This window comes from Drosophila arizonae, chromosome 5 (genome assembly GCF_054131065.1).
Source record: "Drosophila arizonae isolate 15081-1271.41 chromosome 5, UAZ_ARI_1.0, whole genome shotgun sequence".
NCBI lineage: Eukaryota > Metazoa > Arthropoda > Insecta > Diptera > Drosophilidae > Drosophila > Drosophila arizonae.
Genome location: NC_142925.1, coordinates 13,916,043 through 13,937,543, shown reverse-complemented (window position 1 = coordinate 13,937,543; position 21,501 = coordinate 13,916,043). Strand labels below are relative to the sequence as shown.

At 39.6% G+C, this 21,501-nt stretch overlaps 7 protein-coding genes across 7 annotated transcripts; 4 read left to right on the top strand and 3 right to left on the bottom strand.

The window, feature by feature from the left end:
• Positions 1-143: 143 nt before the first annotated feature.
• On the top strand, positions 144-4,548 carry lin (protein lines homolog). The gene is made up of 2 exons (XM_018009757.2): positions 144-592; positions 854-4,548. The coding sequence occupies exon 2, from the start codon at positions 919-921 to the stop codon at positions 3,508-3,510; it is 2,592 nt and encodes an 863-aa protein (XP_017865246.1). The 5' UTR covers positions 144-592; positions 854-918; the 3' UTR covers positions 3,511-4,548.
• Positions 4,446-6,745, bottom strand: LOC108615341 (uncharacterized). Its single transcript, XM_018009773.2, has 4 exons — positions 6,004-6,745; positions 5,847-5,943; positions 5,181-5,351; positions 4,446-5,117 (listed from the first exon to the last, which is right to left on the bottom strand). The coding sequence occupies exons 1-4, from the start codon at positions 6,523-6,525 to the stop codon at positions 4,930-4,932; spliced, it is 978 nt and encodes a 325-aa protein (XP_017865262.1). The 5' UTR covers positions 6,526-6,745; the 3' UTR covers positions 4,446-4,929.
• Positions 6,746-6,851: 106 nt separating this feature from the next.
• On the bottom strand, positions 6,852-9,264 carry Spt (Spitting Image). Its single transcript, XM_018009761.2, has 7 exons — positions 9,034-9,264; positions 8,807-8,980; positions 8,441-8,752; positions 8,071-8,383; positions 7,293-8,000; positions 7,003-7,104; positions 6,852-6,945 (listed from the first exon to the last, which is right to left on the bottom strand). Exons 1-7 carry the CDS (start codon positions 9,115-9,117, stop codon positions 6,884-6,886), a joined length of 1,755 nt encoding a protein of 584 aa, XP_017865250.1. The 5' UTR covers positions 9,118-9,264; the 3' UTR covers positions 6,852-6,883.
• Positions 9,265-9,270: 6 nt separating this feature from the next.
• Positions 9,271-12,405, top strand: LOC108615335 (uncharacterized). Its single transcript, XM_018009767.2, has 3 exons — positions 9,271-9,415; positions 9,469-9,639; positions 10,330-12,405. Exons 2-3 carry the CDS (start codon positions 9,510-9,512, stop codon positions 11,754-11,756), a joined length of 1,557 nt encoding a protein of 518 aa, XP_017865256.1. The 5' UTR covers positions 9,271-9,415; positions 9,469-9,509; the 3' UTR covers positions 11,757-12,405.
• A 342-nt stretch (positions 12,406-12,747) lies between these two features.
• On the top strand, positions 12,748-14,203 carry LOC108615339 (protein FAM8A1). Its single transcript, XM_018009771.2, has one exon. It carries the CDS (start codon positions 12,920-12,922, stop codon positions 13,940-13,942), a length of 1,023 nt encoding a protein of 340 aa, XP_017865260.1. The 5' UTR covers positions 12,748-12,919; the 3' UTR covers positions 13,943-14,203.
• A 30-nt stretch (positions 14,204-14,233) lies between these two features.
• AIMP1 (aaRS-interacting multifunctional protein 1) lies at positions 14,234-15,402 on the bottom strand. Its single transcript, XM_018009775.2, has 2 exons — positions 15,150-15,402; positions 14,234-15,097 (listed from the first exon to the last, which is right to left on the bottom strand). The coding sequence occupies exons 1-2, from the start codon at positions 15,285-15,287 to the stop codon at positions 14,294-14,296; spliced, it is 942 nt and encodes a 313-aa protein (XP_017865264.1). The 5' UTR covers positions 15,288-15,402; the 3' UTR covers positions 14,234-14,293.
• Positions 15,403-15,470: 68 nt separating this feature from the next.
• On the top strand, positions 15,471-20,697 carry PAN2 (PAN2-PAN3 deadenylation complex catalytic subunit PAN2). The gene is made up of 15 exons (XM_018009752.2): positions 15,471-15,735; positions 15,871-16,064; positions 16,131-16,300; positions 16,387-17,542; positions 17,611-17,725; positions 17,792-17,913; positions 17,986-18,079; positions 18,139-18,195; positions 18,262-18,380; positions 18,535-18,711; positions 18,766-19,506; positions 19,570-19,781; positions 19,843-20,064; positions 20,124-20,233; positions 20,302-20,697. The coding sequence occupies exons 1-15, from the start codon at positions 15,678-15,680 to the stop codon at positions 20,466-20,468; spliced, it is 3,714 nt and encodes a 1,237-aa protein (XP_017865241.1). The 5' UTR covers positions 15,471-15,677; the 3' UTR covers positions 20,469-20,697.
• Positions 20,698-21,501: the final 804 nt, after the last annotated feature.

Genomic DNA, 21,501 nt, shown 5'->3' with positions numbered 1-21,501 from the left:
TATATCAAGATTTTGAAAAATATTAGTTAATTTTTATATAAAAAAGAAAATAGAAAATTTTTGATATTTATGTTTTATAAAAATGTGGCAGCTCTGTGACTAGAGAGCTACCAGTTGAAGCATTTAAAATTTTGTAGAGAATATTTAAATATTTGAAGAAAAGCTATTACGCTATTCAAAATCAGTAATGGTTATTATTATAAATATACTGATTTAATTTTATATGCTGCCTGATAGCTGGAAAAGCATTTTTCTTAGTGGAATTTTATTCAAACAGTTGTCATGCACGTCGAAACGTGTGTGGCACCCTTCTACACTTGTTGGCCATTCATGTCGTAACGTGTTTGTGTAGGCACTGCACCAGCATATGAACAACCCAACACTACAAAAAGATGGCGACGCGCTCGCTACTTGTTAATTAACAGTGCCAGTTGTTATTTTTTTTTTTTGTATATTGCTTTTAAACCTTAAGCGAATGAAATAAATAAAATGTAAACAACAAAAACGCGAGACTTGAATGCAGAACGAAACCATAATGCACTGCGCCTGCACAACCGAGAGTGAAGTGAAACAAATTCAAAACGCTACAAAGGTAAATTGAGCAACAAGTAGCCAAAAATGTTTAAATTTATGTGAGTCCCGAAAACGATAAATAATGGCATTCGAAATGTTCAATTGCATGCTGCTAGTGACTAGTATACAAAATACGTGCACAAGTTGCACAGAAAATTCAATGCACACGTAACCTTGTGAATACGCGTAATTCGGTGGCACTTGCAAAGGCTTTGGCTTGGCTTGCATTCGATATATTTTTTTGATTGAAAAGAAAAGTTAAACTGTCGTTTATTTGCAGTGCACGATTTAACAATTGAAAAGGACGTCGGGTACGTCAATAATAAAAAGAAAACAACACGCAACATGGACACAGAAACGGGCAGCACCACCAGCAGCAACAGTAGCAGCAGCAGCAGCAGCAGTAATTCAAGTAGCAGCAGCAGCAATGGAAACATTGCCTATGCCAGCACAGATGTCTCCACCAATCATCTCAACGAACAGCCACAAACGAAACGCCAGAAAATAGATAAACAAATACATTTGGTGGCTGCCAAATCGCCGCCGGACATATTGGCAGCAGCTGCAGCGGATGTGATGGATGCCAATGGCAACAATCGGAGTCATCTGTTATCCTCATCGCTGTCTTCGTCCTGTTCCACACACTCGCTGCCCAGCAGCACAAACAACTCGCCGACAACGACTCCCAGTAATTCGCGTGCCGCCTCCTATGCGCAACTACTGGGCGGTGTCCAGCACTTAGTCAACAATATCTTGCCACAAAAGGGCAGCGAAGGCGTTGCCAAGGATGAGGTCGATCGAGCAGCGCAGCTAACCGAACTGCTAATGGCCACAAAGGAGCTGACTCAGACAACGACCAGCAGCAGCAATAGCAGCAGTAGCAATAATATCTGCTCCGCTTCCTCCTCCGCCTCGACCATTGATGATATGCTGGAATTTGAGCAATCGCTGACACGCCAATGCCTCTGCGGCGTCTCAGAGCGCACGCTAAGGAAGCCCTTCCAATCACACTACTCACACGACTCGAATGGCCAGAAGCGCATTGCCTACTTGCGGGAATGGCCAACCAACAAGCTGTTGCAGTTCCTCTCCAATTTGCAGCTGCTCTTCGACATTTACCTGAAACAGAATGCGAAGGGCTTCATTTGCACTCGAATTATGGACGTGTGCGATGCTTTAATACGCAACGATCACAAGCTGATCGATGAGATTATCGTGCTGGCCGGCTACAACAATTCCTATGTGCAATTTTTGGCAGCGCGTGTCCTGGCCGCCTTTTTGGTCATTGCCAAACAGGAGCTGAACGACGAGTGGCTGCAAAAGATTGTCGATCAATTGTTCAACTACGATCTGTTAGATCAGACAGCCGTGCAGAAGATACACTTTAGCTTAGATATAATCAAACGGATTGTGGAGTGGAAGGATGTGGAGCTGCATCCGCTTGACGATGAATATACGACGAGCAGCACGGCAGCCAGCACAGCGGCAGATACGTCCATTAGTTATATGCATTTCCCCGTGCAGGATCAGCCACTGGCGAATAACTATTTCGCGCTACAATTCCGTGATGCAGTCGAGGCTGATGTGGACCATTACGAGCATAGCCAGAGTACAACAACAACAACAAATAATAGCAGTAATTCACCCGCTAACTATATACCAGCCAATGGTTGCCATGTCGTCGCCCTAACCGACTCGGAGAGCTTCGATACAACGCATCTAAAATGTGTAACCATACAGAAGCTGGAGCACAAATGGCCAACGCTAGTGAAGCACATGTCGGAGCTGATGGCTCCAGTGCATCAGGATAGCGCCGAGCATTGTGTGCTCAACTTTCTGCAGCTGTGGGAGAACATCATTTCCGTCAAGGCGAATCTCTCGATAGACGAGACGCGTCCGTTCTACGCGCAGCTGGACAAGTTTGAGCTGCTGCTCAATCACAATCTGTCGTGCACGGTCTACAAGCAGATGCTGTGCCTCTTCAATGAGGCGCTCTGCTATGGCTCCACGCTGGCGCTGCAGGACATGCTGCCGGAGGAGACATGCAGGCTGGCCCATCAGATTGTCTGCCATGTGCGCAGCTTGCGCATACTCGAATCCTTGCCACGGCGCCAGCCCCAGAATATTGTTGGACTGATTGGTTACAATGGTGCTCCCGTCAATTATGTGCCTGGCACTCTACTCGTTCACAACTCTCTGCCGGCACACGAGGGGACAGAGGCGGCAGCAGCTGGTGGCGTTGGCCTCATCGAAATGGATAAGACTTTGCTGCAGAAGATGGTGCTACTGGTGCTGAAATCGATAGCGGTTACTGTGAAAGAAATACGCAGCGATTCATCGGACTCGTCGATAGATTCAACCGATTACGATGCCTTTCAGGATATACAGCTGATCGAGCGATCGATAAGAGATGTCCTGAGCAAACTGGAAACGTTCATCAAGCAGACACTGGAGTTCCATCCCGAATGCCATTTTAGTAAGATTCTGATACATCTCTTTGATGATCAGGATGATCACTTGATAGAGGCAATGGTCTGCACCCTGGACGTCACATCGGGCATCTCGTTTCGGAATAATGCATTCCCTGAGCTGGTCGCCATGCTGAATCCTGTATATACATTCCTGGAGTTTCTCAAAATGGCATCGAATAGCTCGGACCTGTTGCTGGATCTGCTTGTCAGCAATGAGACGTGCTTTCTGCTGTATTTGCTGCGATTTCTCAAATATATACGGATGAACTGGACGATGTTTGTGCATAGCTGCCATAGCTTTGGCATGGGCAATGCCATGCTGGACGAGGCGATGGGCGTGCTCATCCGCTTGCGTCTGCAAATATCCCGGCTCGTCTCTCGACAACTATATCCCTATGATATATCGCCCGTGCTTCGTTTGCTGGAGAGCTGCGAAAGCCTGTACGAAGGCAATGAGCTTAGTTAAAGATTAATCCTTAATCACACTTCCACAATTGCAATTAAAATACGTAATTTATTATTTTGTATTTAAATGAATAGCTGAAGATGAAGACGGAGCAGAAGAGGAAGAAGAAGAAGAAACAACAACAAACTAGCACAAAATTCCAGAAAGTTTTTGTAGATTTGTCACATAATTCTTAATCTAAGTTCAACTTTATGCTCTTCTTTTTTACTCGTACTCTAAAACAATGCATAGACTTTCTTAATGTTTCCCATCTCAATCTAAGTTAATAAAATATAGAATACTTTATATATTTATATAAATATATATGTATGTACATCAACTGGTTTTAAATAATTTCATATTTGATTCCAAAAGACCGAAAAACGAGAAGAAAAAACAAAACACAAAAATTTTAGCCTAAGATTGTTTTAAATCTTGCCCTTAAGTAGTTTATTAGCATATACATATATATATATATAGCATATATATATATATATATAGCATATCTAGGTCTATATGTTCTGGTAATACGGCTCATCTGTGCAATTGATTAAATGTGTGTATATTTGTATATCTTAATAATTGCATGGGCTTAGTTATAATTTAATTTCTATGTTTCAAAATGCCTTAATAATACTACACTTATTGATTAAAAGCAAAAACAAAAAACTGACAAACAGAATCGCATTTATTTGATTTTGCAAATAGATTTCAAGAAATCAGAGACTGGAATATATGTTTAAAAAATTTTAAAATTTAATGATGTCTGACCTTTGAATCTGGAACTTCCGTATTTTTTTATTTATATATAAATCCAATAAAATATATTTTTTATATATATCAAATTTCAAACATTTAGAATGCAAACTCGAATAAAAACTCTATTAAAAATTTTGTTTCAGCTGAAGCTTTAGTCAAATATTATTCATAAAATGTATTTATCGATTAAAAATGTTTTAAAAATAGTTTGAGTGGTTTGATTGGAAAACCAAAAACTTAAATACTTTTCAATATATATTTCTTAATCATCTATAAGATGAAGCGGGTGAGCTATAATAATGGGGTGTACTTAAATATTGCCTAAATTCGTCTAAGTTTAAAAATTTCAAAAAGTTTTTGGGATATGGATTTGGCAATAAACTATTTAATAGTTTAGTTATTGAGCTTAGCATTTAGTTGCTAAAAATATGTATATTTATATATGATTTTACTACAGCTAGAGCTGTTTAAATCGTTTGGGTGGGTCTCAAGTATCTCTGAAGTAATTCATAAATTCGTTGAATATTTCGATTCATCTTTTAAACTTTGTAAAATGAAGGTAGTCTGAAAAATATAATAGTTTAATTTTAATTATACTAAATTTCTTTTTTTTTATACTTCGAGTTAAAATGTCAAATTTTTCAAACTACCCTCGTATATATTTAGCATAGTGAAATTATTTTAGTGGCGGTTTATCATGCGCACCCGCCGCTTCGAGTCGGGTGTCTGGACACTTGGAGCTGTCGCGGGCAGAATCATCTCGGCTATGGAGCCACGTCTGACCAGTTCGGGATTCACTAGCGGCGATACCTGCACCATTTGATAGTTAATGCTGACGGGCACCGAAAGGCGACGACTCATTCGCGGCTCTAGAGTGGGATTGGGTAAAAGAGAAACTTAGCTGGGTGTAGACAATGGAGTCGATCCATTACCCAAATGGACATCGCCGGGAAGATGTTTGCCTATGGCTGGATGGATGGGTTTGCTTGGATAGGTTCTCTTCACCACATCCCTGGCTGTCTGCTCTTTGGCCTTATAACGATCCAGCGATATGGAACGTCCCTCTATAAATATGTTGTGTCTCGTTTGCAATGGAAGAACATCTTGCAAGAAAAGAGTTCACATATAATATATTGTATATATAGTGTGTATATATATGTATGTAAATCAGATTTCGGTTATTGAATGAGTAGAATTCGAAAATGGGATAAATAAAACACAAATGTTGTGGATAGATAATACTTTGTAAAATCATCACAGGAGTGCGGAAAAGAGTTTTATTTCACACAGTATATAGGATATATATATATACATATATATAGGCACATAAACATACAAAGTCATTAACACTTAAAATTATACATCTATATATTAATAGGAATCGAAGTACACATACATATAGAAATTGCAGTAAAGTTCAAGTGTAAAGGTATATAGATTTTAAGTTAGGATATGTTTTACATCGATAGTTCACAACATTTATTACAATAAAAACTATTTTGTGTTTTGCTTTGATTTGATTTGTTCCCTAGTTATATAATAAATACATATTTATGTAGATCCTCTTTAAAATTTTGGCAAACTTTTTGTTGAAATACCTTTTGAAGCGCGCCGATCTTGATGATTGTGCCTTTGCTCCTTCTGCGCGTAGGATTGAAGGGAGCAGCGACGAAGTCGTTTATCGCCTTTGCTCTGCTGTAAGCAAAATATATATTAATATGAAACAATTTGAGATTGTTGTTGATGGGCCATTACCGTTTTATAATGCTGATTTATGTCGGAGGCCGCTTTTAGCAGTAGATATATAAACACCAAGGCGAATAGATAAATTATGGGCTCAGCTGTATTTGGCTTCTTATCCTTTTTTCTCTGCAGCTCGGATTTTGATTGTTTGCCAGTTGATTTAATGGATTTGATTTGCTGTTTGTGTCTTTTGATATTTACTAACTGCTGCCTTTTGGATTGCTTGACTTCCTTTAAGGTAAACTCCTCCTTGTTGAATACTTCAACCTCTCTGCACACGGGCTGCTCCTCCTTTCCGTTTGCGAGTAAATGATGCAGTTGGTCGTTGGCATTTTGTTGATTTAGGTTTTCGGCAGCTACTCCTGGTTTTAGGTAATAATTGTAGTTGTTTTGTACTCCCGCAATCATCAGGTAAACCGTGCAAAGCACTATAATTATGCCAACAGGAACCACATGATGATTGTTATTCAATTCTGTTGGTTTAACATTGCGATAACTAATTATATCATCTCTTGAAATATCCTTTGTTTGCATTGCTCCTCGTTTTACAAGCTATAAATAATAAATCTATGTCTCTTTATGTATCTACAAGTTCAACTGGCTTTTGCTTGGATAAATCGATATTTGAACTCTTAGCATAACACAATTTAAAAGCTTTTCCTTATTGTTTTAATGGAACAATTCCCATTGGACGATATTTTATGTAATTTTACAAATAATAGTTTATAATATTTGAAGTTTTTTTTAATGCTCTGGAAGCTGAGCAAAATAACAAACACTGCGTACTAACACTACGAATGCGAGTACGAATACGAATGAATACGAACATAAAAATACGAATGCGAACTACAAATACGAACGAATGAATTTACGATGCTCGACATAAATTTCTTTACTTCGCCTGCAGGCTCATGCTGAAGCTGGACGTGAGGCATGTAAGTTGATTGAGAATTTCTGTGGGACAGTTTAATAATTATTATTATATATTAATAAATCAATTCATTGCTTTACCACTAATTTCTAAGCTGCCCGATTGACTCTCGTTGTTTGTCTGCAGCTTAGCGCTTACAAAAACATTTTGGCGCTTAAACATCGTAGTGCGTAGGCTCTCTTCTGCAAAAAAAAAGGATAAATATAGTATAATAAATTAATATGATTTGGAATGCCAAATATTAAATGCTCATGCAGACATCAATATATCAACAGCAATATATGTATCATTAAACTTTTTGATATAGTAGTGAAGGCAACTCGCATTGCTTTCTACAACTATGTCCATCATATCCCTCTCAACAACTTACTTCTGCGTACACAGTTCTGCGCCTTCAGCTTAAGATAGTCGGATTGCATTTGCTCCACATTAGCTTCTTCCAGCTTACAGCTATTCGCTCTACTGCGTTGCTTCTGAGTATTGTAAAGTATGCTGCGTGATGGTGAGGCTGTTAAACCTTGCAGACTGTCTGTTGCTCCTTCTTCGCCTAGCTCCACAGTCTGCTCCATTTTATCCCTAAAACCTGTTGGTTTACTCTGTTCGTCGACGATGTTCGCGTGTAGCTTACGCAGAATGTTGCGTAATATCTTAAATCTCTTTATAATGCGTTCGGGCTCTACTTGGGCGGCGCACATTAAAATCGCTTTGCATTCGCGCAGAATTTTCACAAAATTTTGCAACTGCTCTTGTCCTGGCTGAAGCACCACCTTTCGATTGGCATCCAGCTGAAAGTGCTCCAGTATTGAGAAACCCATTTGCAACAGATCCTCGAGTTGCGCCTTATCGAATTGTTTCTCAATTGAATTGAGCGCATTCGTTAGTATTTGCAGATAACAAGCGACGAATGCGCGGCTATTTATAATCTCTTGCAGAGCTTGCTTAAATCTGGACATTTCCTCCTTAAAATGCTGCTCCAATAGCTCCGAATGTAAATCAGAAGCATTCGACTGCAGCGAGGGGATTAAACTGGTATCCAAATACTCAAAGGAAGCCAAACAGCTGCGAACGATGGTTTTGACTAAAAAGAGGGGATATAGATTTACACATACATCCAAAATATAACACCAAGTTCAATCCAATTCAAATACCTTTCAAATTGGGCGCAAATGCTATAGCATAAATGCCAATCTGTGTTGCACGATCCAAATTGACATCGAAATCGGCTATAAATTCATCAGCTATTGCTTCCGTCTTTGAGTTTCTCAATAAATTCCGTATTTTATCTACCGATAATTTTTGAAAGTCCAAAAAGCAAGTGTAAACTAAACGTAGGAGAGCCTCGTTTAGATACTCCTCGAGTTGATAAAGCGCCTGCTCCAAGGTTAAGGCTCTCAGTTTTTGATTGGAATAGTTGGTGGCTAGAAGACAATCCTCTTGAAAGGCGCTGCAATCGCGCATGACCTAAAAGAGTACTATTATGTTTCATTTAAATGATATTTTATATTTATAATCAAATACCCGTTGACAAAGCGCACTTAGTGCTCTTTTATCCTGTTGTAAGGCCACATTGGCAAAGGACAACGTTTGACCTAGCAGCAAATCCACTTGACACTTGACTTGTTTACTCAAGAGCTTCACATCAATGCAGCTTTTATCCACATGTTCGCTTGTGAAATCTGTTAACAAATCAAGCAAAGAATCCAGGAGCTTAACAAAAGAAACACCTTCTGTGGCATTATCTTGGGTAGCTCCATTAGCCGTGGACAGCAGGCAAATGCGTAGCCGATTAAGGCAAACTGTGATGCGATCAGTGAATTGCAAATGACTAGCCTAAAACAAAAGAAATCCTAAAATGTGTATAAGCCTTGTTGAATGTTGACTTACGTGAATCCTTAAGCCACTCGCCTCCTCCGTTTGAATTGTACACTCCAATTGTCTAACACATATCAGAATTTGCGTTAGGCATAGGCAAATAATTTCCACTGTCTCATGTTCCAATTGTTTATTTATATAAATTTGCAAATCACTTGCAAATGTTAAAAATTTTGCACAAAATTCCTGAAAAAAAAAATGCAATCAACTGCAAGCGGCCGATAAATACAATTACTTACATTTAGCCAATTTTTGTCCCCCTTATTAGTAGTTCTACTACAATCTAGCATACGCAGGCATGCATCCAATTTTAATGGTTGCATTATTTAATAAGTTCTAATAATCTTCACTTGTTGCACATGCATATAAAGGAACGCACAACAAAGGTTTGTTTTTTTTTTTTTCGTTTTGAAAAAAGTGGCTTGCCATTTGAATATCTGGCAGCTCTGTTTGGTCTTTCGCATTTTGACATTATTGTTGCCAGACTTTCGAAATGAGTGTGACGTACAGACGCAGACGTACACTATTTTCGATAGCAAAAATTGTAGTATTCTTAAACCATTAAAAAATTCATTTACATCTATGCGAAACACAGTAAACAGCGGCTAATAACTTAAAGAAGCAAGCACACAACACACTCATTGTTTAACATATTATTAACACAGATATTACAGACATTTAGTGCAGCGCATCCAGCAACGACAAGTGCAAGAAAATGAGCACGTCAAATGCAAGCCGTAAGGAAACGGAGCGCACGAAATTGATACAGGAAAAATGCCAAACCCTATTAACCCAAATGCTGCGGGATGATGACAATAAATATTGTGTGGATTGTGATGCCAAGGGTAAGTTATCACTGCAACAAGATATACTCACACTTATCCATAGTGTACATACGTACTTATATACACATACATACAAAGCTTGAGTTGTATGTAAATATATGTACATATGCATATATTCATATTTATCCTCTTTAGTATTATTCAGGACTCATTGTTAAGGATTCTAACTCACACTTAGCTAACATTAAGTACATCATTTTCATTTTGTTAATGGCGCTGCACGCAATGCGAATGTTTTAAGTGTACTCCACCCCCTTTTTTTGATAGGGTCATGGACGAATTAGCGGTACAGTGAAATCGCTACATAAAAGACTGCCCTTTAATGGCAAGTTTTAGTTGATTAGTGGGCTAGGCATAGCTGGAGAATAGGCATATATGTAAAACGCATATATCAATTATTAATATGTCCACTCAGTGGAGCTTTCACTGTAACGCATTAATGCTATTGGCAGTTGTAGCTGATAATATATGAGATACACCATTTGTGGAAAGACTTTAATCATATCTAAAGTGTTGTCTGTGCACTCGCTTGAGCTTTCACTGTTGCTGATAATATTACCACTCAGCTATAGCTCTACATGAATATTTTTAGCATCATAAGTGTGGTTTTCTAGATAAGCATAAAACGAATTCTCGCCAACTATTGTTTTTAGTTCTTCGCAAATAAAAATAAATAATGATTTATTGCAGGTCCCCGCTGGGCATCGTGGAATCTGGGCGTGTTTCTGTGCATTCGATGTGCTGGCATCCACCGGAATCTGGGCGTCCACATATCACGTGTGAAAAGCGTCAATCTGGATGCCTGGACGCCGGAGCAAGTTATTTCGTTGCAATTGATGGGCAACTCGCGTGCTCGAGCTGTTTACGAAGCGCAGCTGCCGGATGGTTTTAGACGTCCACAAACAGATACGGCTCTGGAGAATTTCATACGGGCGAAATATGAACATAAAAAGTATTTGGCAAGAGAATGGGTGCCACCCTCGCCGCCCAAAGTCGATTGGGCCAAGGAGATCGACGAAGAACTGGAAAGGCAAAAGCGCAAAAAGAAAGCAGGGCAAACCGGGTTGGGCATTAGCAATATATCGAGCAACAGCGACAAGCGCATTTCGGCAACGACAGCGACGAAAAGCACACCGCTGCCAGCACCGCTGCCCAAACCAAAGCCCAATCAGGTGGGCGGCTGCAGTCCAAAGACTTCGCATCGTGTGCAAAACACCAATAGCATAAGTAGTGGTGCTGCTGAAAGTGATCTGTTGGGGCTCTCCTCGCCCACGAAGCCAGTAGCAGCGAGCGCTGTACAGGATCTGCAGAATGATAGTTTCACGAGCTTCTTGAGTGCCAGTAGCAGTAATGTGACACCGGAGAAAACGAATGGCAATGGGAATGGAATTTGTGGCGACGTCTCGCAAGCCATGCCCACCAGTCAGCCCAATTCGTTGGCTCAGCAGGAGCAAGACTTTTTCAGTCAAGGCACACTCAGTGCCGGCGACAAGGATCAGTCGGGCAAGATGTCCAAGGATAGCATATTGGCCTTGTATGGCAATGCGCCAACCACACATAACCCACAACTGAGCTTCGGTAATTTCACGGGCATGGCACCGGGCGGTTACATGCACCATCACCATCAGCAGCAGCAGGTGCCGCAACAAACGCATCATCATCAGTTTATGACACCCCCCAACTCAGTGAGCATGTATAATGCACCCGTTATGGCCGCACCAAATGCATTCAGCAATGCACCCACCGGTGGGGCGATGAATCTAGTTGGCAATGTCGCCTTTGGCGGTGGCCCATTTCCAAATGCGACCACAGCAAGCTCATATATGGTGGGCAGCAACCAACAATCAGCAAACAATCTGATGCAAACCAATCAGAGTTTGCTCAGTGGCATGCAACTGTTTGGTAATGCTGGGCCAGCGGTGCAGGCCACACCACAATCACAACCACAGCTGCAGCAGCAGCCGCAGCTTGGCATTGGTATGAATCTGATGCAGCCGCTGTCGAGCGGTTTGCCTTCCACGGGTTATCCGGCTGCAACGGGCACTACGGCCACGTCTGTGACGTCCAACTTAAATCAGCAATTTGGGAATTTAAATATTGGTAATGTTTGGCAATAAATGAGGGGAAGAGAATCTCTTCTGCTGCATTCCTTTATTGAAGAACGTTCACATATGCTGAATATACGTTATAAATTGTTAATATATAACTTTTTGTACCTACTTGCCTACGTTGTCATCGTCGAAACTTCCGTTGTATTAATAGAAGAATTTTGTATTATTGTTTATATATTTTCTGTTCTGCCACCTTCCTGTTTTTATGTTTATAATATGTTGTCAGCGACTAAAACTGCGTATACATACATACTGATATATATGTGTATATATATAGACATATACGTTCGAATTATTTGCAATTGTAATATTGGCCCATTTGTACATCCACACATCAAATATCGTACATATTTATGTAATTACTGATAACATAAGATGAATACAGCAATTGGAACATAAGATATCTGTATGCTATACTATATTCATCCAGCCATACGTATGTACGTTCCAATAATACTGAGGAAAATAAGTGAGATTCTTGTGGCTTTTGGCAAGCGTACTTGTAAGTTATATTTTATCCTTAGAGCGAACGGCATATGTATATATATGTCTTTCAATACCTAATTGAGAATCCGCAGTGTGAAATACGTATGTACTTCTATTTAATAAGTGGATACCATTTTAATAAATAAATATTCATTAAATATATAATAAACTAATTGAATTTTATGCGTATTGTGAACTGGAATGAATTTTATCTCACATGAGCCTAAGAATACTGAACCAATTTTCTTTTCCGTTTTTTAACTCTGTACATTTGATGTCCATTCAAATTTTATTCGTTTCAATAAATGAGCTGAGATGCGGTGAAAATTTCACAGAAATATTTTGTTGTCAGTTTTAAGTTTGCTTGCGAGGACTTAGTGTTGAATAATTTCGAAAGAAGCAAGGTAATTTTAGCTCCATTTTTATAAACTATCGTGAAATTGTAGTTTCTGCTGATGCACTAATATTTTCATTGAGAAAAGTAGAAGTACGAGCACTGGTTACTGTCCCACTGGGTATTTCAATGCAACCCTGCAACAATATAAATACCCTTAGCCTTTCACACCCCGCCGCCTATTGTTTTTACACGTCAACTGCAACAACAAAACTAAACTAGCTAAAATCCAAATATATGAAAATAAGTTTTGCAGATTTGAAGTATCGGAAAATTGACTGCAAGTGACATGGAGAGCGCTGAAGAGGCATCTGAAAACAATGAGCTGCGGGAGCGCAAATCGACGGGCGTTAACAGCGAGATGTCAACAAAGGAGGCATATTTTGCTAGTCTAGCCGAGTGGGCCAAACAGGCGGCACTTATGCAAATGTTTCCTAATTATTTTATGGCCAACTATAACTATTCACAATTATTGCAAGCGCCATTGCCATTCGGAGCGCCAGGCATTGAGCAGCTGTACCCAAATCGTCAGCAGCAGATTCCATTGACGCAGCCGCTGCCTCAGCAGCCTGCGCCTCAGCCAGCAGCAGCTGCCCCAGCAGCTGTTCGACCGGCCTTCAATCAGTTTCGTTTGTTGGACGATGCGCAGCAGCAGGATGTAATACAGCGACTGGGTGGAACAGAAATGGTTGTGGCACCCTTTTGGAAACGCGCCGTTGCTGAAGCAATTGATGTCGTCATCTTATTCATATTGAAAATTATTGTAACCTTTTCGCTGTTTCATGTTTTTGATCTGGACTTTGATAAGGATGTGATGCGCAAGACTTTAGAGGATGAGGATATCTTCTTGAATTTCCTAGATATTTCAATGGACTTTATCACCCTGTCGTCGGACTTAATACTAATTGAGTTATTGACAAAGCTTCTCGTCTGTTGCTATGAATGCCTATGGACGGTTTTCTATAATGGAGCTACACCTGGCAAATCGCTGATGAAGATTCGTATCCTCTATGTGGAAGCTGTAGTACCAATGCAGGCGCCGGTAATGCCACAATTTGTATTCCAGGCACAGCGAGAGCCGTTACGTGCCCTAGTCTATCCCGGTGAGACTCCAAGCTTCTTTCGAGCTTTAATCCGCGCCTTTGCCAAGAACCTGGTGATGACCCTATTATTTCCCATTTGCGTTATCATGGTCTTTTTTAAGAACAATCGCACAGCCTATGACGTAATAACAAAGACCATTGTGGTCGAAACAAATAGGAATCCAAGCCCTGTCGCAGTGCCTCCAGGACAACGACCCCATCAACAGTAGTCAATGCAATGCCAAATCTTGTATCAAATATGAAATCTGACAAAACTAATTTATATAATTTTTGTTAACGCTGAAAACTAACAGCTAATCACACACTAATTTCCATTACATTGTAAATAGATGAAATGTAAAAACAAATGTTATCCCGGAAACTTCATAGTTCTTTTATTATTCTTGTAAACTTTGGAACTGATCTAAGCATCGTTATATTATTGATTCCTAGTATAAATAAATCGGGAATTTAGTGGAAACAAAATAAAATTGAAATGTTTCAATTCTACTATAAAAGAATATAGTTTAAGAAAATGCCAAAAAATACTCAGCATCTTACTATTTATTCATAACAAAAAATTATTTGACTTGAACATTTTTCAATGATTGTGCTACAATGGTTCCTTTGCCTGGCACATGGAGTGGCGCTCCTTTATAGCAGGCCACCAGGTCCGCATTGGTCATCAAATCCGGCGCACACGTCTCAAATACTTTCTTCTTCGGATTGAGTTGAGCATCAGGTTTGCGTTCGTAGCCCTCGCAATGGACCAGATCACCAGGCACGGCTCCAGCAGGTGGACTTAGCACTTCGACCTTGTCAGGTGTAGAAGCACACATCACCATTGCCTCAGAGGTAACACCACGCATCTTGGCGGGCTTCAAATTACAGAGAACAACGACCAAACGATTTTGCATTTCTTCTAGTGGGACAAATTTTACAAGTCCAGAGACAACAGTTCGCGGTGACGGTTCGCCGCAGTCAATCTTCTCCAAATACAGACTGTCCGCGTCAGGATGACGACCGACCTCAATAATTTTGCCCACACGCAAATCCAGACGGCCAACATCAATAGGAGCTTCGGCAACGGGTTTTGGCTTTTCAGCTGGCGGTTTCTTTTCCTTTACTTTTTTTTCTTTAGGAGCAGCAACTGGAGCTGGAGCTGGAGCTTTCGATTCACTTGCTGGAGCAGCGGCTGCTGAGGTTGCTTCGGTTTGGGTGCATATTCCTCGGTTACCTGGCACCGGTATTTGTCTCTTGCCATTGCTAATTTCCAGAGCAACTAGTTGTGCCAAAGCTTTTTCAATTTCCTTCGTTAAAAATGCGTTCTCCTCAATGAGCTCCTGTTTTTTACGCTGGACGAGCTCATTCTCTATAGCCGCCATCTGTAATGAGTTGCATTTAACTTATTCGTACAGTAGTTCCTATTTATATTACCTCTTGCTGTATTGAGTCAATCAGACCTTGGGCACGTTGATTGTTTTCAACAATTTTCTGTAAATCAGCCATTTTCAAAGTTTTTCTAAACTGATCTCTAGTTAAGCTGACAGCAAATCTGCATGTGGCACGAAACATTCTTATTTGGGCTCCAGGGCTGCAACATTGAATCGATGATTTGACATTTACATTAAGAACTTAGACAGTATTTGTTCTAAGATTCAAGGATTCAACAAAATGAAGTTAATTATTTTATTTTTGTGAATTACATAAGTATTTTTTTTTTTATTAAAAAATGCATTCAATCTGCTCAATATTAAATTTATGGTTTAAAATTCGTATATATCGATAATTTATTTGGCATTCATTTAATATAATTTTCCTACAACATATCGATACAATTTGGATACCAAACGATGATGATTCGTGAGCATATATATATACGCAACAACAATTGATGCAAATAAAACTTCTTAAATATAAATAATAAGCGTAAACAGTAAATAAAGAGTGTTATTGGTTTTCAAAATGGACTACGTTTATTGTGGCGGCGCCGACCCAATCGGCGCGACAGAAGACATTTTAAGTACGTCGACCACATACATATATAAGGCAGTTACATGTATATGTGTTGTGTATTTTTTTAAAACTTTCTCCATTTTTATTTAGATACCTATATACAAGTATATATATTTATGATAACTTATATCTACATATTTAGGTGTCTATGATACTGGTCCCGCGCGTACTGCGGATCATTATTCCCCCAGTTTCAATGGATTTAATATTGGCTCCAGCGATGCGGATTATGTCGCTAGCCCAATTCCAATTCTTGCTGACGGCGGTGAAAACTTCGGTGTCTCTACTGTGGCCTTCGATGACTACGAAGAACTTCTCTGGATGGGCAACCAAGGCGTGAGGCATCCATTAACTTAGCTGACAATCTACTTAGTAATATATATATGAAATCTTCATTCGCAGGGTCATGTGACGTCGTACTATACTAGCTCCTTGCAGAAATACACATCATTCCAGGTGCATGCCAGCGATATAGTCCGTCAAATCATTACGATTGATTCGGGAGTTTTGGTATTAACACAGACATCGCTGCGCCATCAGATACGCCGGGGATTACCAAAGTTTACGCACAAGTAAATCATTGATATATGATTCTGATGCCTTCATGTTTATAGTATTTATGTCTCTTGTATTCATGTCAATCTCTTATTTTGAACAGATCCAATAATATGGTTGAAATGGTGTGCATGCTGCAGTTGTCGCCACATCGATTGGTCATGGCTGGTCTGCAGGAGGAGCTCATCGACTTTGACATGCGCACCTTGAAGGAGACGCGGCTGGAGCACGTAGGATCTGCTGGTTGCACGGTGCTTCGCAAGAATTCTCGCTATCTCTTTGCAGGCGATCAGTTTGGTACAGTCACTCTGAGAGATTTAAATACCCTAAGTGTGGAGCATACAATTAAAACGCATACAAATAGCCTATCCGACTTCGATGTGCAGGGCAATTACCTTATATCGTGTGGCTATAGTGGAAGGCAAAACAATTTGGCGATTGATCGTTTCTTAATGGTTTACGATCTGCGTATGCTACGATTGATCTCCCCTATTCAAGTGCTAATCGATCCACAAATGCTAAAGTTCTTGCCTTCGCTGACATCTCGTCTGGCCGTCGTATCGAGCTATGGTCAATTCCAGCTGGTTGATACTGTGGAACTGAGCGAGCCTCGCGTTTCTATGTATCAAATCAATACGAATGGCAGCCAATGCTTGAGCTTTGACATTAGCTCCTCATCGCAAGCGATGGCATTTGGCGATCAATCGGGGCATATTAATACAATAACCTCCATACAGACGCCACAGCCGCAATTTAATGCGTTTTCCAGAAACACAGAATTCGCAGACGTGGTGCCGCAGTTGCCGATGGTTCCCTTTGCGGATACTAATTTTCCGTTGTCCTCGGTTTTATTGCCGCATCTGACTACGGGCACACGTTGGTTCTCCGACTGGCCGGAGGAGCTCTTGCGCTATAACTATCATCGTCCAAAGGCCATTGATGCAGATGTTCTAAATAATATGAAGATGCAGGGACCGATTGGCTATTCGCCCAATCCAAGAACTGCCCGACGTAATCAAATACCCTATTGCCTGATTGAACAAGGCCAAGGCGGTGCAGGCATTCCGAATGTAAATGGCAACACGGCAGCTACGAAAGCAGAAAGCGGCGTGAAGATCATACCGAGGCGTTATCGCAAAGTGGAAATGAAATATACGAAGCTAGGCACACAGGACTTTGATTTCGAGCAACATAATCAGACTTGTTTTGCCGGACTAGAAGCCACCTTGCCCAACTCTTATTGCAATGCCATGCTGCAGGTTAAAAATTAAATTATACAACTTAAATTTGATATCTTATTAAATATTATCTCCTTGTACACATATAGATCCTCTACTTCACGGAGCCTTTGCGCATAAAGCTTATGAATCACACCTGCTCGAAGGAGTTCTGCTTATCCTGCGAACTGGGCTTCCTCTTTCATATGCTGGACAAAAGCACTGGTTGGTTTTTTGTACGCATACAAGTATACGGCTATTAGATGATGTATGCAAAAAACTTATTTATAGCTTCAACCCCTTGTCAAGCGAGCAACTTCTTGCGCTCATTTCGCACAGTGCCTGAAGCATCCGCTTTGGGCCTGATTTTGTCTGATCGATCATCAAATGTGAATCTGATTACCCTAATTCAGGCAAGTAATATATGTATTGTCTATATGTAAATAATATATTTAATGTATATTTTACATATTTGTATTTTATAGAACTGGAATCGTTTTATCTTACATCAAATGCATTATGAAATTCTCGATTCAGGCAAGAACTCTGGTATCAATGGACCACAAAATACATTATTTGGTAAATCTATTTGTAGTATATTTAAATAATTGAATATATTATCTATATTAATGTTTCAGCTGAAAGTATGTGTACAGATAGCAACTCGTCGTCAGAAGCGTATGAAACAATTGCTGGTAGGCATATATTTTATTGAACAAGTTATGCAAAATAATATATATCCAATTATGTATATTCTACAGATGATAATACGAAGGAGGAGGAAAGGGAACGTTGTAAAATTAATGCTGAAACGGATATAAGTAAAATATTTGGCACCAAACAAATATGCATAAACAGATGTATAAAATGTCAGGCAGAGGTAAAATATAGCTCATTAAATAATGGGCAAGAAGGAGGTGTGGCTGAGCTTTACAGCTAATCGATCTCAGAACTTGTTAGAGTCGCATAGATCAGGAACTCCCTCGACTTCAAACACTCTTTTATAAAATATTCAATACTTATTTATATTTTAGAAATCAAAAGAGAACATACTGTTGGCCTGCAATTTATCATATCCCACGCACCTGAAGGACAATGAACAGTATTTTGATTTTGGCAATATTTTGAAACGCTCATTGAGCTCAGAGAAAAATATTCAAGCATTTTGTGAGAGTTGCAAAAAGTTTTCGCCGACCAATCAGAGCGTTAAGGTAATTCAAACAATTAATTTCAAATTCAATTCAACTCAATTGTAAATCATTTAGGTAACATCATTGCCGCAAATACTGGCGATTAACTGCGGCCTGAATAATGAAAAGGATATTAGTTTCCTGAAACGTCAATTGAATCGCACGAGTGAGCGACCTGTTGCCGAGGCAACCTCTTTGAGCACCAGCAAACCTTGTCGCTATGGTGTCAACTGTTCTCGCAGTGATTGTCATTTTATGCATCCTGATAGGAAGTCCCCATCGCACACCAATCAAACGACCAATGTCAACAGCTCACCGAGTGCGCGTCAAAAGTCCTGGTTTCCCTTGGCCTTTAACATGGGCATCAGTGAGACGGGCGAGCTAAACGTGCTCTCGCCCACGCACGCCTCCAAATCCGAGTCAGAGGATGAGGAGCAGCAACAGCAGCAACAACAACAGCAACAGGAGAACCAGATACAAAAGATGTATGCACTGCATGCAGTTGTCTGCCAGGTGGACGATGGCACCCAGAAGAACTTGGTTTCCTTGATCAATGTGCGACCCAAGTATCATTCAATGAAGGCAGCCACTTCAGACGTGGATGAAACTCAACAGCAGTGGTATATATTTAATGATTTTAGCATTTCACCTGTTGCGCCACAAGAATCCGTGTGGTTCACATTGGATTGGAAGGTGCCGTGCGTGCTTTTCTATCGCAGTCTAGAAGACGAAGCAGAAGCAACACCAAGTACAGAAGACCCAAACCCCACGAAAAGCAGCGATTCAATCAATAGTCCAGCTAATCCATTCTTGCACGTAAGTTGAAATGATTTATATTGTATGGAATAGAAATTGATTGAATATAATGTTGGTTTTTAGGAAATTTTGAATCCGTTGCCCAACAATCTCGCCACTGATGCCACTTTACGACCCTTGCAACCGGATGAGATGCCAAAAGCAGGCGATTTAATAGCCATGGATGCGGAGTTCGTAACACTGAATCCGGAAGAAAATGAAATACGTCCGGATGGCAAAACAGCAACAATTAAACCTTGCCACATGAGCGTCGCCCGCATCTCCTGTATTCGAGGGCAAGTCTATATGCTTATATTATATTAAATTATTAATTTAATAATCTGTTCTGACTTGCAGTCAAGGTCGCGATGAGGGCGTGCCCTTTATAGACGATTATATTTCAACACAGGAGAAGGTCGTTGATTATCTAACACAGTTTTCGGGCATTAAGCCCGGCGATTTGGATGCCAATTTCAGCAATAAGCGTTTGACTGCCTTAAAGTATTCGTATCAGAAATTAAAGTTTCTTGTCGATGTGGGCGTCATATTTGTTGGTCATGGCCTAAAGAATGATTTTAGGTAAAGTTTAGAAATATGCGAATACATTTATATTTGACTTAACATATTTCATGTTGCAGAGTCATTAATATCTATGTACCATCCGACCAAATTATTGACACTGTACATCTGTTTCATCTGCCGCACCATCGCATGGTTTCATTACGTTTCTTGGCCTGGCACTTTTTAGGTAAGTAATACTATATACATATGCATAATATAATGTATATCCTAAAATGAACTTTCAATTTGGTATAGGCACTAAGATACAATCGGAAACACATGACTCCATCGAGGATGCTCGCACAACCCTTCAGCTCTACAAACACTATTTACAGCTGCAGGCTGAAAAGAAATTTACGCTCGCATTGAAAAATTTATATGATCGGGGCAAGCAATTACAATGGAAAGTGCCGGAGGACTAAAATCAAAAATGAACGACAGAAGAGACGGAGAGAAAGAGAGAGAGAGAAAATAGATCTATGCCAGTACAAACCTTCCGGCCGGCCAGCAAGAATGCGAGTTTTTAACATGTTTTTTTTTTTATGTAAATGATAAAAAAAAGAAGTAATTCCATGTAATTTTAAGTTGAATAACTGTTTACAAAGACACATGCCCACAATTAAATCAAACTTAATATATTTTCAAAAACTATTTGTGTAAGATGATAAGCTATGCAATAATTGATTATGTATACCCTGTAAGTATTGGCAATTTTGTATAGGGTATGTCAACAGTAATGAAAAGGAGTGAGTTATCTATCAGAAACTGCAATTATATTGACAACTGAGCATAGATGAAGGAAGAGTTGAGAAATATGTTAGACGAGATATAATTCAATTTGAAGTATAGAGTATTTTCTAGTTAGACTCTCTATTCGTTCAGTTCATCATCACAGGGAGTCCCACATGAATCTCGCAATGGTTTACAACCTGTTTGCAGTGCTCATTTTAATATATATATATTTATCTAGGAAAACATCTCTAAGAAGAGATGAGTATGCAAGCTGATTGTAAAACTTGTTCCCCACTAACTGAAGGTTGTTCGAGTACTTAGAGTTGATTTAACGAGCATGATTTGTATTTCATTAAAAGCAATACGTACACATACATGCATATATGTCTATGGGTGCAGTGAAACGAACTTGATCTAAGAACGATTATTGAAACTTGTTCGTTCGCTGGGTAATGCCCGATTCATACTTCTGTGTAATCAGAATCAAAGCTAATGAAATCAAGCAATATATGTATGTATATACTAAAAACATTTACTATATATGTAAATCATATATATTTGTATGGCCACATATATTTACTTATTGCATATACCATATGCATTTGTCAGTTTTCTATGATTTGCGAGATAAAATCGCATTGGGCTGATAGATCTATCAGTTTAGTTGGGCGATGTCAGTTTTAGCATATAGAGATCAAATGCCTTATATATACACCTATAAAA

Bases quoted from the DNA above. Each gene is read 5' to 3' on its own strand.
- lin (XM_018009757.2), top strand. From the start codon at position 919: ATGGACACAGAAACGGGCAGCACCACCAGCAGCAACAGTAGCAGCAGC.
- LOC108615341 (XM_018009773.2), bottom strand. From the start codon at position 6,525: ATGCAAACAAAGGATATTTCAAGAGATGATATAATTAGTTATCGCAAT. The intron at 5,352-5,846 runs GTATTTCAACAA...TTTTCTTGCAAG, and splicing joins AGATCGGCGCGCTTCAAAAG to ATGTTCTTCCATTGCAAACG. The intron at 5,118-5,180 runs GTAATGGATCGA...ATCCCACTCTAG, and splicing joins TCCCGGCGATGTCCATTTGG to AGCCGCGAATGAGTCGTCGC.
- Spt (XM_018009761.2), bottom strand. From the start codon at position 9,117: ATGCAACCATTAAAATTGGATGCATGCCTGCGTATGCTAGATTGTAGT. The intron at 8,753-8,806 runs GTAAGTCAACAT...CTTTTGTTTTAG, and splicing joins CGAGTGGCTTAAGGATTCAC to GCTAGTCATTTGCAATTCAC. The intron at 8,001-8,070 runs GTATTTGAATTG...CCCTCTTTTTAG, and splicing joins ATTTGCGCCCAATTTGAAAG to TCAAAACCATCGTTCGCAGC.
- LOC108615335 (XM_018009767.2), top strand. From the start codon at position 9,510: ATGAGCACGTCAAATGCAAGCCGTAAGGAAACGGAGCGCACGAAATTG. The intron at 9,640-10,329 runs GTAAGTTATCAC...GATTTATTGCAG, and splicing joins TGTGGATTGTGATGCCAAGG to GTCCCCGCTGGGCATCGTGG.
- LOC108615339 (XM_018009771.2), top strand. From the start codon at position 12,920: ATGGAGAGCGCTGAAGAGGCATCTGAAAACAATGAGCTGCGGGAGCGC.
- AIMP1 (XM_018009775.2), bottom strand. From the start codon at position 15,287: ATGTTTCGTGCCACATGCAGATTTGCTGTCAGCTTAACTAGAGATCAG. The intron at 15,098-15,149 runs GTAATATAAATA...AACTCATTACAG, and splicing joins TTGACTCAATACAGCAAGAG to ATGGCGGCTATAGAGAATGA.
- PAN2 (XM_018009752.2), top strand. From the start codon at position 15,678: ATGGACTACGTTTATTGTGGCGGCGCCGACCCAATCGGCGCGACAGAA. The intron at 18,196-18,261 runs GTAGGCATATAT...TATATTCTACAG, and splicing joins AGCGTATGAAACAATTGCTG to ATGATAATACGAAGGAGGAG. The intron at 19,782-19,842 runs GCAAGTCTATAT...TCTGACTTGCAG, and splicing joins CGCATCTCCTGTATTCGAGG to TCAAGGTCGCGATGAGGGCG.